This window comes from Neurospora hispaniola, assembly GCF_033458365.1.
Source record: "Neurospora hispaniola strain FGSC 10403 chromosome Unknown B0T23scaffold_5, whole genome shotgun sequence".
Lineage (NCBI taxonomy): Eukaryota > Fungi > Ascomycota > Sordariomycetes > Sordariales > Sordariaceae > Neurospora > Neurospora hispaniola.
Window position 1 is genome coordinate 1,116,799 of NW_026944410.1, and position 14,563 is coordinate 1,131,361.

At 30.8% G+C, this 14,563-nt stretch overlaps 2 protein-coding genes across 2 annotated transcripts; one reads left to right on the top strand and one right to left on the bottom strand.

Moving 5' to 3' along the window:
- Positions 1-2,620: 2,620 nt before the first annotated feature.
- On the bottom strand, positions 2,621-2,824 carry B0T23DRAFT_292836 (uncharacterized protein; the record flags this gene model as incomplete). Its single annotated transcript, XM_062834276.1, has 1 exon — positions 2,621-2,824. A coding segment is annotated over one exon (204 nt), but the record flags the coding sequence as incomplete, so codon positions are not given.
- Positions 2,825-10,283: 7,459 nt separating this feature from the next.
- On the top strand, positions 10,284-10,520 carry B0T23DRAFT_318104 (uncharacterized protein; the record flags this gene model as incomplete). Its single annotated transcript, XM_062835051.1, has 1 exon — positions 10,284-10,520. A coding segment is annotated over one exon (237 nt), but the record flags the coding sequence as incomplete, so codon positions are not given.
- Between the last annotated feature and the right edge of the window lie 4,043 nt (positions 10,521-14,563).

A 14,563-nucleotide genomic window follows, 5' to 3' on the forward strand; every position in this document is an offset into this window, starting at 1 on the left:
TTATTATAAATAGAAGTAGAATTGTAGGGTAGAAAGTAAAGGGCCGGAGTAAAGGTAATTATAAACGGAATAAAAAAGTAGGGAAGTAAAATAATAGGAAAATAGGATAGGGTAGTATAGAGAAGGCGGAGGAAGGGGCGGTAGATATTGGAACGGAAGGATAGTAAAGGGAAGCGGCGTTCTAAATTTAGATCTTATTCCTATTATTCTTATTATTCTAATATTAGAATAATATAGTAATAGGAGAAACAAAATCAATCCGCTATAGCGGTAGGTAAGAACTATTATAATTATAAGCAAAGTAGGAGCGGTATAAAATCTACGACCGAAATGTAACTGGGGGTTTTCATCCGGCGGCGCTTAACGCCGTACGGTTTTCCCCTCCAGGGAATTGGAGAAGGACTCTATACTAAAAAAGGCACTATAGTTATATAGTATAGGGAACAAGATTATTATTATTATTAGTTTAACGCTTCGGTACTGTTTAAACGCCTTTCTTAATATCTTTTAGAATATCCTTCTTTAAATTATTAAAATCCTTTTTAATAATAAATCAGTTAATTCTAGCCTTATTAACTTCGGGTCCCGGGGACCCGCTTTTTTTAACGTGTACCTTTGCAAATTCGAAAAATAATTCTCGAACCTAGCGTCGGTCTTCGGTCGAAACGGTATTGTAGTCCGCAAACTTATTCGCTCTAATGATAAATATTTTTAGTATTTTATCGTCTTCTCCTATTCTTTCCGAAATCTTCGTAATAAGTATAGCTTCAGGGTCGTTATATATTGAGATTTCCGCGAGCGGGTTGTAGACGCTATTTTCGAAACTATAAATACCGTTATTAATAACTATTAGTAATAATAATGTAACGCCGTCGCTATACTCGTTGTAGGATATTATAAGGGACGTAAACGACCCTCCTAAATTGATTGCCGTTATTAGTTTTCGTTTTGGAGCACTTCTCGACTAGAAATCGGCGTTTCCGGTTTCGGCGTCGTTTTTTAATATGATATTAAATATTTGTTTATTAAGCTTTATTATTATTATTATTATTATTATTATTATTATTATTATTATTATTATTATTACAATAGGTTTTTTTTAACGATTTTACTCCCCATTTTCTTTGAACAATTTTACTTCCTATTTTTTTTTAATTCTTCCTTTTTTTTTATATATTCTATTTATTCCAAGCAGGGGGCTTCGCCCCCCGGGACCCCCTATTGAAAGAGTTAAAGTTAAGAGAAAGAAACCCGGGGGACACCCCCGGGGACCCCCATTGGAAGGGTTAGGGTTAAATAAGACCCGGGGGACACCCCCCCGGGACCCCCTATTGAAAGAGTTAAAGTTAAGAGAAAGAAACCCGGGGGACACCCCCGGGGACCCCCATTGGAAGGGTTAGGGTTGAAGAAGGAAACCCGGGGGATACCCCCGGGGACCCCCGTCGGATACACGGACTAAAGTAACTTTAACTAATTATAGGAACGGATTACGACGGGAAGGATTCTAACCAATCCAAGGAACGGATTACCCGACGACTAGGCTACTTATAGGATAGAGAACTTATAGGAATTAATAACAGGGGTATCGCCCCATTAGAAAGAAGCTCCGCTATGCTCGCTCACTTCGTATAAACACTTCATTCTCTAACCATATCACCTGCGCTTCAATTAAAGTCAGAATAGTAAGGAGTTTAGTAAAGAGGAGGATAGTTATAATGACCCTAGCGGTAATTAGGCGGCGGTATAGTAAATATAGCGAGAAGCGTAAAATTAATATAATTAAAATAACCTCGTTCGATTACGCTATATGTACAAAAGAATTAAAATAATTATTAAAAAGTAGGTTGGATTAGGCCCACTCCCTACCAGGGTTATTAATATTCGGATAGGGTTCTTTTATGTATAGTAGTATATAATGTATACCCCGTTAATCCCGGAATTTGAAACCGCCTTATTACTTTTATAGTATTAATTTGGGGGAGTATAGGAAGCTATTATTGAAGCGTGCTTCAACTATATAGAGGAGGTGGATGACTTTTACAGTCTGGGGGTCAGGGACCTACATTCACCGGAGCGGCTTATTAAAGGACAATTCGTTTATAGTTAGGTCTTTGTATAATAGGTTCCTATATTCTTATTAGTTTAATATATAGTATAGCCCTACAATTAGTTAGGGCGTCTTGACCCGCTATATTCTTATTAGTTAATTCGTAGATAGTATCGATAATAGTCCGCGTTAGAATATACTAGGTCCGTCCGTTTCTAACATCCTTACTAAATCTTTCGATATCACCTATCGATAAGGTTAAGGATCGTTATCCTTTTGGCTATTAATGAAGCAATGAAGTAATGAAGTAATAAAGTAATGAAACGTAGTAGAATGATTGGGTGAGGACGGCTGTAGCCGTCCGAACAAGGAATGTAATAGTAAGAGATACAGAAGTCCACGCTTCAGTAATACAGCGGGCGTTGCTTGAACTAGGGGTCCAGCATCGCATCGGTGTCTGAAAACTATTTTTAAGTAGATTACGGCCGATCTGCTCCTTTGTAAGAAGGAGTAGGCTAATTACTATACAAGGAATTATTTCAATTATAGGCAGCGGACTATATCGCCGAGTAAATTTAGAGTAAACCTCGGTGCACCCACCCTAAAACCTAGGCGCACCCAAAAACCAGGAAATGTGGGACCGTGCAGTTGATGACACCTGATATGGGACCGTGCAGTTGATGACACCTGATATGGGACCGTGCAGCTGATGATACTTGATATCTCGTTAAATTTCGTCTTTTTTAATGTATGTAACATCCCCTCTAACTTAGTCATTTCCTTGCCCATTTTTTCACACGGCCATTTACACCCCTTTTATATACCTATTTACACATCACGCACAGCACATAGCACATAGTTTAATACTTACCGCTATAACTACCACTAATGTACGTAATTCTATTTAAATTAATCGCTATTGATTATTTATAAATAGTATTAATTGAATAGAGCAGTCGATTCCTAGTATTTTATACCTAACGTTATAAAAGTATTACGAAATTTGGGTAATTAGGGAAATTATATAGTTGAGTAACCCAGCTGGCAAATCTAACCAAGGTACCAAATATTGAAAACGAGTAGAAACACGGTTAAAATACGATAATTTCAATGTCGGCTGCATTTTGGGTTTTTGGGTGCGCCTAGGTTTTGGGGTGGGTGCACCGAGGTTTACTCTAAATCTAATAGTAATTCCCTTAAATTATATTGTTTATCTATTTGTAGCGGTCTAATAGATTTATATTATACTAGTAATAAGTATATTACCCGCCGTTATATCCATTGTAAAGAAGAGATTATAAAGGTAGCCTTATACGTACGTATAGATTAAATCGAGTGCCTATAAGTGGGTAATACTCCTCTTAATATAATAGCGTAAGTATATAAGTTACTTATTCGCTAATATAACTAATTGAAACGCCTATGCCCTTACGAGAAAGCGATGTCCGGGGCCCAAAAGTGTCATGGCTGTCGAAGACCCCACACCAGAGGTCGTAGTGCCATAGGTCCTATATCGTCGCGAGGAAGGCGCGGCGGTTCTATTTATAATAGGCTAGAATATAGAAAAATACCCGTCTTAGCATGCACTCTTAGCGCCAAGCAGGACACTGTTTGCCTGAAATACGCAGACTATACTACATTTCTAACTTCTCCCAACTATTATAACTCAACCCCCACCACATACATCAAAAAAGTAAAAATATTATTCAATTAAATAAAATCGTACAATCATTTACCTTTATTTTTATTAAAATATATCGTAAAATAGCATTGCAATTTATATTACAATATTTTTCATAATACGACCGTAGTTATATATAATCCCTATCTCCTATTTATATTCTACTACTATAGGTCTAGTACCGGCCCGTTAGCTCGGTTATAATCCGAATACCCGGCAATTCTACTAATCCCAGTATCTCTGCTAATCCCGGCATTTCTGCCACTCCCGGCATCTCTACTACTCCCAGCAAGTCGGTGCACCGGCACCACCATTCACATTATCGCCAAGTCCACCACTTTCAATCAATAATATTAATACTCTTTTATTAATACTAATACCCTTTTATCGCTACAACTATCGTACAATACTAGGAATCGTCTAGAATTATTAATATTAATTAATTTGAAGTCTTTATACAACTATACACCTATTTATACAATTATTGGTAAAATATATTTAATTGCCTATTATTTCCTTATTTATAGGCCCTACTATAAAAAATATAATACCTACTAACGACCGCTACTCTAAATTATTCTACTACCTTCCACTAACAACCTTCTACCTTCTATCTTTTAATATTAATAAAATAATTGTAATACTATTTATTTACTATTAACCCTATTATAAACCCAACTATTAGTTAAATCAACGGAAATTTCTATTACTTATTAACTCCTTCCTAAAAGGGTATAAGAAATTAACTCCCCCCGCCTCTCGATTTTCAAACTCTCTCCTCTTTATTATACTCAATATTTTACATTTAAAATTAACCTTAATATTTAATATTAGATATCTTTTAAAATAATTTTAATACTATCCTATAGTAATTTAGGCTTAATTATTCGCCTATTAACAACCGACTATTCTTCTAAATTAACTACTAAAACGGCTCGACCAAAGCAACCGTACAAATAGGTAAATCCCCTCCTCCTATTTCCCCTCCTATCTACTATTAATATCGCTATAGTAAAGCATTTCAATATCTTTTATAACCTAAGGTAAAATATATTAGTTATCTAACCGGCTAATAATAAATCCCTCCCCCCCCCCCTTCTCCCTCCTCTTAAACACCTATTTAATTTAATTTATATAAATTTACCTACTTTTTCAATTTTATTAATATAATATTCTTATACACTATTACTACCCAATATCCTTATTAACTCTTTAAAATAACCGGCGGGTATTAGGAGTACCAAAACGAAAATTCGAACATTACCCTACGGAACGCCCAATCGGCCACCCGTAAATTAACAAAACGAAATTAGAAGGGTAAAATTAGTAGTAAACCCCCCCTCTAATACCTATATAATCATTTACTAATATTACTTCTACAAATCTACCCACCTTTTTAATCTCCTCAATACAATATCCTTGAAAACCGTCGCTCTCTAATAATATTACTTAATATTAATATCCTATATTAATATCCAATATTACTACTATCCTATATGACCCTATAGAGCACCTAATTGGCTACTTATAAATTAGTAAAACACAATTAGAAGGGTAAAGTAATTAAACTTACTTACCCTATCGGGTTTGGGAATATTATTACAAACCCTCAAAAATAGATTATTAATATAGATTAGGATAATAAATATAAGAGTAATTGGGCAAAAGTAATAAAATTAATAATTCCTATTAGAATTACGATTTGCATTTAAAGTCAAATATTTAATCAATTTATTATGTAATTAATTTATTATTTAATTAATTTATTAAATAATTCAATTATTTCATTATTTAGTTAATTAATTAATTATTTAATTAAGATAGATTCTAATTAATAGCCACCTTCCGGCAATTAAAAACAGAGCCAAACTCGGCAATATACTAATTACAGTAAGAAGAAGCTAATATTAGTATTTATTAATAAAAATAATCCTAACCTCGTTATAATTATTTATAACGTTTGCCGTAATAAATATACTTTAGTAAATTATTTTTCCCCTTTATTTTTATCTAATCTATCATCTCCCTTCCTATTAATTATTCAATCAACTAATATTATCTACTTAATAATAAATCCTTTAAAATGTGTAAATCCTACTATAAACCTAATATACCGTATCGATCTACCACCTACAAGTAAATAGTACCCTTGAAGATTAAAATCCGAGCTGCGGGGGGTTACGGGTATAACTCAAACAATACTAGTTAATTATTTAAGGATAGGCTATATTTTAAATAATTAACTTCTTTATTTTAAAACCGATTTTAGCAATATCGAATAGTATTAAATTTATAATTTACTACTAATCTTAATACCGCCAATCCTACTATCTTCAATCCCTCCATTAATAATAAACAAGGTTCCGAAGCCGCCTTAATATTATTATTAGAAGATAACCGAATCTATATTTATTAATAGCCCGTTTTCTCAAAGGTTATAGAGTATTTTAATAATATTCCTCGCTAATAAATCTAAAAGAATCTACCCCCTTAGCAAATCTAGCAACCTAAACCTTAATAATTTATATAATTTTAATAATTATAACCCCCTATATTTTAATATTTCAATCCCTATTAATATTTTAATAGCAAGGATATTAATATTTCTATATAAGAGTTACTAGACTTTAAATAGCAGTAGCAATAGTAGTAAGGGGAATTCGGGCCCTATGTAATTATACGTTAAGAATTTAAAGCTAAATAGCAGTAGCAATTACATTAACTATAGTAATTATAATAACTATAGTAAATACTGCAACCTCCCCTACTATAAATTCAATAACTTTAATAATAAATAGTCCAACCCCAATTAGTTTAGAGAACTAGTTTAGAATAGCCTATTAATCATTCGATTTAATCTTTATAACCTTAACTTCAAACTAATACCCAATCTACTACTACCAATACTTCCCGCTTTAAAATTTATACTACCCAATATTAATTTATTAAATTTAAAGCTAATATTACTTAATAAGATACTTAATATAAAATAAGTAGACTATATTTATAAGTACGTCTTCTATTCCTAAATTACTTTCTTATTTACTAATACCCTTCTTCAATAGGACAATAAAGAGATTATTCGAACCCGCTATAAAAGAGATTAAATCCAATATAATTACTGTTTTTATAAGTATAATTGAGAATAAGATATTATACTTACTCCCTTATTAATTATATTAATTATTTAGAAATATCCTAATTTATAAAAGTCTAATGCCGGTTAATAAGTACAATAAGATCCACCTGGCGATAATAATAAATTCACATATCCAACCTACCTTATTATTCGTTCTATTAAGTAACAAAACCTAGTTACGGGTATTTATTATATCTATAAAATTAAAGATAATCGATTTATATATTCTAACTACTATATCTCTCATTATATTAATAACTATAATCCTAATATTAATAATTATTTACTCTATTAACCAACTACGCAAATCAACATTTACAATTAAAAAAAGGTCTATACTATTTATAATAATACTAATTTCTAATCTAACTATATTTATATTAATAATTATCGGAAAAAGGATTTTTATCTTCTTTATTAGGGTAAGGCTCGAAACGAAAATAGAAATCTTAACTAAAAATAGTTAAGCCATTATCTTCCGATTCTGCTTAAATAATAGAACGCCTACTTACTATATTTTATTTACCCGGCCTATAAATTAGCACACTATCCTATTAATAAAGATCTTATCACTAGATTCTATATAATATATATTTATACTAATCTATACTATAATATTCAATAAAAAAACAAAATCTATATAAATTATTATTAAAACTATAAACGTAGCGATTTCTTCGATAGAAATAACCTTAAACAGAATTATTATAAACAATACTAAGCGCCGATAAATTAAAATAAGAACGATAATAATTCGGATAACTTCTTTCTCTTTAATAATAATAATAATAACCTATTTTAAATTAAATTGCTACTCTATTTATAAATACGCGATAATCCTCTTAATAATTCAAATACAATTTTTTATATTAATAATTTTATTTAAAACTATAACCTTCTCGAAACCCAATCCTAATCCTAGCTAAAACCTTCCTAGTAGCAAAGAGGTTGCTTACCCGGCCTAAAACCCCTATAACCACCCCGGCTACCTAACCCCCGATTTCCCAGCCTGCCTAGTATTAAATTTAAACGAAACCCCATATTCAACGGCGATATAAATACCCGGGCTATTACTAATTCGGATTATTAATATTTTTTTAATTACTAAACTACATTCAATACTAAAATTATAGAAGAGTGCCACTATTATAAAGAAAAGTAGTTCAACTTAAAGCTTATTAAAATTAGTAATTAGGATATTTATAAGCGGTATCGCCGTATTAATACGGACCTCCAACCGGACGAACTTTTTAAGTACACCGCGGCCAACAATATAGACTTTAGTACTTTCAATCCTAATACCGACAAATACTAACTACTACCTTTTAATTTAATAGAGGAAATATTAATTATATAAATTTATATTTATATTAATATTTATACTTTCGGCTACTAGTAACGAAAGTATAGGGGTTATTATATTAATTTCCTTTATAATATTTCTTACATTTACCGCCAATTACCTAAATTACCTAAAAAAAATCGATATTATTTTACTACAACCACAAAATACTCAACATCACCCCAACCTCAACCGTATATACAAGGAATTTAAAATCAACCGCTATAAAATAAATATATAATTTCGGTTTTTAAAAAATAATTACCCTAGGTATTTAAATATTAAAATTATACAAAAGCGGCTCGATACTTTATTAGAAGATAGGGATATAATAAACGATGTAACTAATATTCTAATAAACAATATGATTATTAAAAACCTCAATATATTGTAAGAATAAAAATTCGAAGAAATCTTATAAAAAGCTGATAAAATAGAAATTAATATAGCCCCCAATATACTAGGTAGTACTCTCAAAGATATCGATTAATTAAAGGTACAGTTTCGTAAGGATTAAATACTAAACCCCAACTTTCTACTAATTAAATTTATAAATATACTAAATAATTAATAACTACTACCTCTAAATTAAATACTACAACCTATAGGGCCTAAAGAATAACCTATAAATTAATAGGAAGAACCTATAGGTTAACAAAAAGAACCTATAGGCCAGTAGGAAGAATATTTAGGTCCCGCTCCGCCTCCATCTTCGGAACCCCCAACTACCAACCCGGCTACAGCCCCGGCTCCGGCTCCCCCGCCCAAACGCTACTATATTCAATAAGGCCCTCTACGTAGCCAACTAATTAATAAATTCTAGCGCAATTAGGCATTACTATCTTAGGTATTTCCCAATCTTTACCCCTATAGCTAAATTGAATATTTCAACCCTCGTATAAAGAAGGTTAAATATAATACATATATCCACTATACAATACGGTAGTATAATAGTCGATTTACTCGGTACAAGAGATTTCAATATATTACTTTCAATTTATTAATACGTAGTTAAGTATATAGTAAAAGCGCCTTTTACATTCGGAATACCAGATTTAATCCCGAAGCCTTCGTTGATTAGTAATAATTCGAAGAATATTTCGAGGCTCAATCTAAAGAAGTATAGAGTCTTCTCAATTCAATTATATAATTTACTAATACTATTTAAAGTATAAGATCCTATTAGATTCAATATTCCCGTAAACTAGCCGCACATATCAACTTCTTAAGTATGCCAACCATATTTTTAACCTTTAATACCGCTAATTTATACTAAGAAAATCTAATAAAATATATACCCAACTATAAATAATACCTAGCCTCCAACAATAATAATCATTACTATATATCCAAAATTAATATTCTTAATAACCCTTATATTACTATATATTATTTTATTTACCGTTTTAAATTATTTAAAGAGTATATATTAATACCCAAATTCAAATTCAATAATTTCTAGTAGTGGCTAGAGTTTCAAACTCGAGGTACTAGCTATACTTATAAGGTATATTAAGTTAATAATATTAATACTCCGGATTTAAGAAATCTTGAAAGTTAAAGATAGATTGCTAAAATATAGGGTTTATATATTACTATATAGAATCCAATATTCGAAGGTATTAAACAGCTAACTAAAATTTAATTTAGTGAGGGTGAAAATCTAGAAGGTCCCCCTCCTAATACTACTACTACTACTACTAACAATTAACAAAATAATGCCCCAAATATACTAATACCTATTAACCGCCTTCCAACCGACTATAATAAATACAACAATACTTTAAATAGAAGGATGGATACTATTAAACCTACCTTCGAAAAACTTACGGCTATAATTAATTATATACAAAAGCATATATACAATAATACTTACTATCTTCGAACACACCAGCAAGTCCGCGCCCTTCCTAGAGACCGGTAAATCCCAAACCTCAAACTTCCAATTCCTAAATAAAAGGTTTACTACTTTCACTTTACTAGGAAACTATATAAATACCCCCTTCTAACAACCTATATCAATCCCAGATTCTAACTTTTCGACGGCCGAAGAAATAACAGTATTTTAAATTAGTATAACCCCCTCATTACACTAGGTTGGATAACCAATATGGATATTCAACTATATACTAATATAAATACTATATTTAATTACATAGCTAAATACATCTCGGAGGCCGAAAAGCGAATAAAGTTTTACAATGAGATTACAATAAAAATTATCCCTCAAATTACAGCCAGAAATCCAATTAAACAATTTACTATAAAGTTTATAAATAAATTTATTATTAAAAGGGATTGGTCTACCTAAGAAGTCTACTACCTACTTCTTAACCTTCCTCTTTATAAAAACTCCTGTATTATTATTATAATAAACTACCATCCCCGGAATAATAGAGGTATTATCGTCTATAATCCCGAAGGAGGAAGAATAATAATAATTGTAATTAATAGTACTAGTAATAGTAATAATAATAAAGAGCAGGGTAATATTTATATTAATACGGCCAACGAAGTTTAACAAACCTAATCAATTTACTAAAAATATATAAATCGAGAAGAATGCTATATTCAAACATCCTTCTTCGAATTTATTACCAAATTCAATTATACCAATTCACGTCCTAAACCTCTAATGGATCGTACTAAATAGAGGGTAATCAATTACTTCCCTATCTATAAATATAAAAACAATTAGCGAAATTTCATCCAGGTTAAATTAATACTATATTATCCTTATTACTATCTAGCTAATATTTACGTTATTAATAATACTTACTATAAATTATTAGAGGATGTTTATTTAGTTTATTATAAATAATATATTAATAGATTAAATTACCCTAATAATTATTATAATAAGCTGCCTAATATTAAACCTAAAGAAGAATTTGAGTTACTTAATTAAAAAGAAGAGCCTAATGAGTTTAGTTAGAAGGAAATTACTAAAGATAACCCTAACTACTATATCAACCCTAATAATAATAATTTTAATAGCGAAGTTCTTAGCCGCTATAATATTAATTTCGATTATAACTAGTATAATAACTATATTAAATTCCAGGAATTCCTCCTTTTAATTATAAATTACTAGAAATCCTAATGTAATACTTTCAACCTTTCTGATATAGAACCTATTACTTAATATATATATAATACCTTTAACGACGAATAACGAATAATATTTAATCAATTTATTAACTACTACTAAACTATTTCTAATAGAGAAGGCCCTAAATAATTACTTATCTAGGTAGATAATTGTAGTAATACTAAAAAATCCCATTTTATTCGTCTACTCTCTCATAAACTTACCGAAATAATATTTATATACAACCTTCCAACCCCCATTATTCGTACTACTCCTACTAATATTACCGTTAATAATATCGATAGCTATACCCTTTATTCTCTTCTACAACTTCCTTTTAATATTAAAAGTTTAATTAATCTATAAAGTACTAATCTCACTAACATTCAAAATAAATTAAAGCCTTACAAATACTTCATTATCAATAAGAAGTCCATACTAAACATAAAAACCATATATTATATTAACGCCCGCCTTCGTCAAGCTTTTATTAAAAATCAAAGGAAACGGTTTAGTAGTACTAACATACTTCTTCTTAGGAATTTCTTCTAATTAGCGCCTATTAAGCAAAAGGCCCTATTCTACTAAGAACCCTTTAAATTCGTTAACGATCCTAATATTCCTTTTAAAGTACTTAGGGAAAATAATAATCTAAACCGGCTTCCTAATAAGATTGAAGAATAGAAAAGGAAGCGCCTAAAGGGCAAACTAGACTTAGTTTAACGTAGTAATCGAACCTATTACTTTAATTTTAATTGGAATATCGAATTGAAGTAAATCCTCCGTTAATAAAGCGCTAAATAAAAATAATTCCGTACTATATTAGAAGGACTATAAAATAACAACCCTACTATTTAGGACTAGCGAAGATTAACCGACCATATTAAATTTAAATTATCCGTACCCAAATAAATAAAGTTCGACGATATTCTACGAATTTACTTAACGAATATTATAATTAATAAATATAACCTTAGGTATTTAAAATAGTTTAATAGTCCAACCTTTACTATCAAAGCTACTAATAAACCCGATAGTGCCAAAGATATTAAATATACTAATACTGGTAATTTGTATAGTAAATTTACGTACGTTAAGGGTAGTAGAGTTATACTTACCGAAAATCTCTAGATTGAAGCTAGCCTTATTAACGGCTCGATTAGTACGGTTATTAATATTGTATAGGATAGTAATTAAATATATAATATACAATAAATTATTTAATATTTATATACCTTACCTTCCTTTTACTAATATTATTTGTACTTATAATCCCGAAGCCGGCGACCCCCCCTACGTTATTATAGTGCATTTTAACTATTACCGAGGATCCAACTACTTTAAGGACCTAATTTACCCTAATATCAAAGACCCCGAGTATACTATACCTATATTCCGGTCTACACAATAGTTCTTAAAAGGGGCTCGAACTTATAGGAGAACACAATTCCCTTTAACTATTACCTATATTATTACTATATATAAAGTACAAGGCCAAACATTAAATAAGGTTATCTACAATATTTTAAAGAAGGACTTTATAGTTAGGCTATTATATATAACTATATCCCGTACCCGTACAATTAAGAGTATTATATTTAACGAGAACTTTAAAATTAATACTTTACGAACTACTACCGCTACATCATATCCGCAATCTAGGTAATCCTCCAACTACGAATCGAAAGCTCTAACTCCCTCCCGGGCCAAGGGATATTAATAATAATAATAATACTAATAATAGCCGGCCGCCCCGTAAAATATATAATAAACGCCGTAGTAAACCCCGCGGTAGATCTAGATCAAAACCTTATAGAAGACCGCCCGGTAATAGAACTAACAGTACACCGGGTAGAACTAGATTAAGAACTAACTTAAAAACTAGCAATATTACTCCCTCTAATAGAAGTAACTTAGAAAGGCCCCGTAAAAAACTTCGCAAAAATACTAATAGTAACAGTAATAGACCGCCGCGATTAAGAGGAGGATAAATTAGCAAGAATATTATAAATTAGTAAGAGCATTATAGATTGGCAAGAACATTATAAATTAGTAAGAGTAAAATAGATTAGTAAAAGTAATTATTATTATAATAGATAAATATAATAATAAATACCTTTAAATACACCTTCTATATTTATAGCCATTATAAATTAAAATCTTTACTACTCTCAATCTCCCTCTCTCTCTCTCTCTCTCTCTCTCTTACATCTAATTTTTTATTACTTTTATTAACTATTAACCCCCAACGCCACCATATTAATCATCTTTAAAAACAACAATCTCGAACTCGAGCAACGCCTTTATAATATATTAAAAGAGGAAGAAGAACGCCGTAATTTACTCGCTATTAAACGCCAACGTATTACTACTACTAGAGGTTAAATTAATACGAAAACAGCATTACCAGCCAAAGATGAACTTATTCATAAAAAGATTATTATTATTAAACTTTCTCTCCCTATCCGGCTAAAATAATATATCTCCCTCGTTGTTAACTATAATTTAATTTATTCTAATTTAGGATTTAAGTAATTAAATCTTACTACCAACTTAAATATATTAAAAAAAAAAAAAAAAAAGAAAGGAGTTCAACTCGACTTATTCCGCGTACCCTAATCGAATACCTTATAGTATACCCTTTTTCAAAATAACCATCAATAGTACTAAGAGATAGTATATCTTATAGTAGTCTTACATCTCCTATTTCCCTAAAAACGGCCTACACACAATTAATACTAGAAGATTGGAAGATAAGAAGGATCTAAGAAAGGTTAGCAGTACAATAATTAATTATTTAAAAAAGAAATAAAGCACAAACAGGGAGTTGAACGCGTAAGCTCTCCAAACTTACACCAATAGCAATTACGGGCGTCCCCTTAACCGCTATACTACGGGCGTCCCTATAGTACCCCCAATAGGGCTAGTAATAGTATAATAATTAGAAGTAGACTATATTACTTAATTAAAGTATTCTAGAGACTATTTATTAGTTTATAGGCAAGATAATAGAAAAATTTGCGGAAGGGGTCAGATTTAGTAATATTTTAGCTGGTATTGTACCCCTAAGTGCGAATTCGAATTGCCAAGAACCTTCCCGTACTTCCCGTCTTAGCAAATGGATTTAACTGGGTACATCCCGCTACATGTGGGTCCAGCTGTTTACTCTCTAAATGTCTATTAATATGGGCGTTTCTCTGTCTTCCTTGGCCACATTTAGGCTCCGGCCAAGGAAACTGTATTTTTAAAGGCTACTCTCCCTA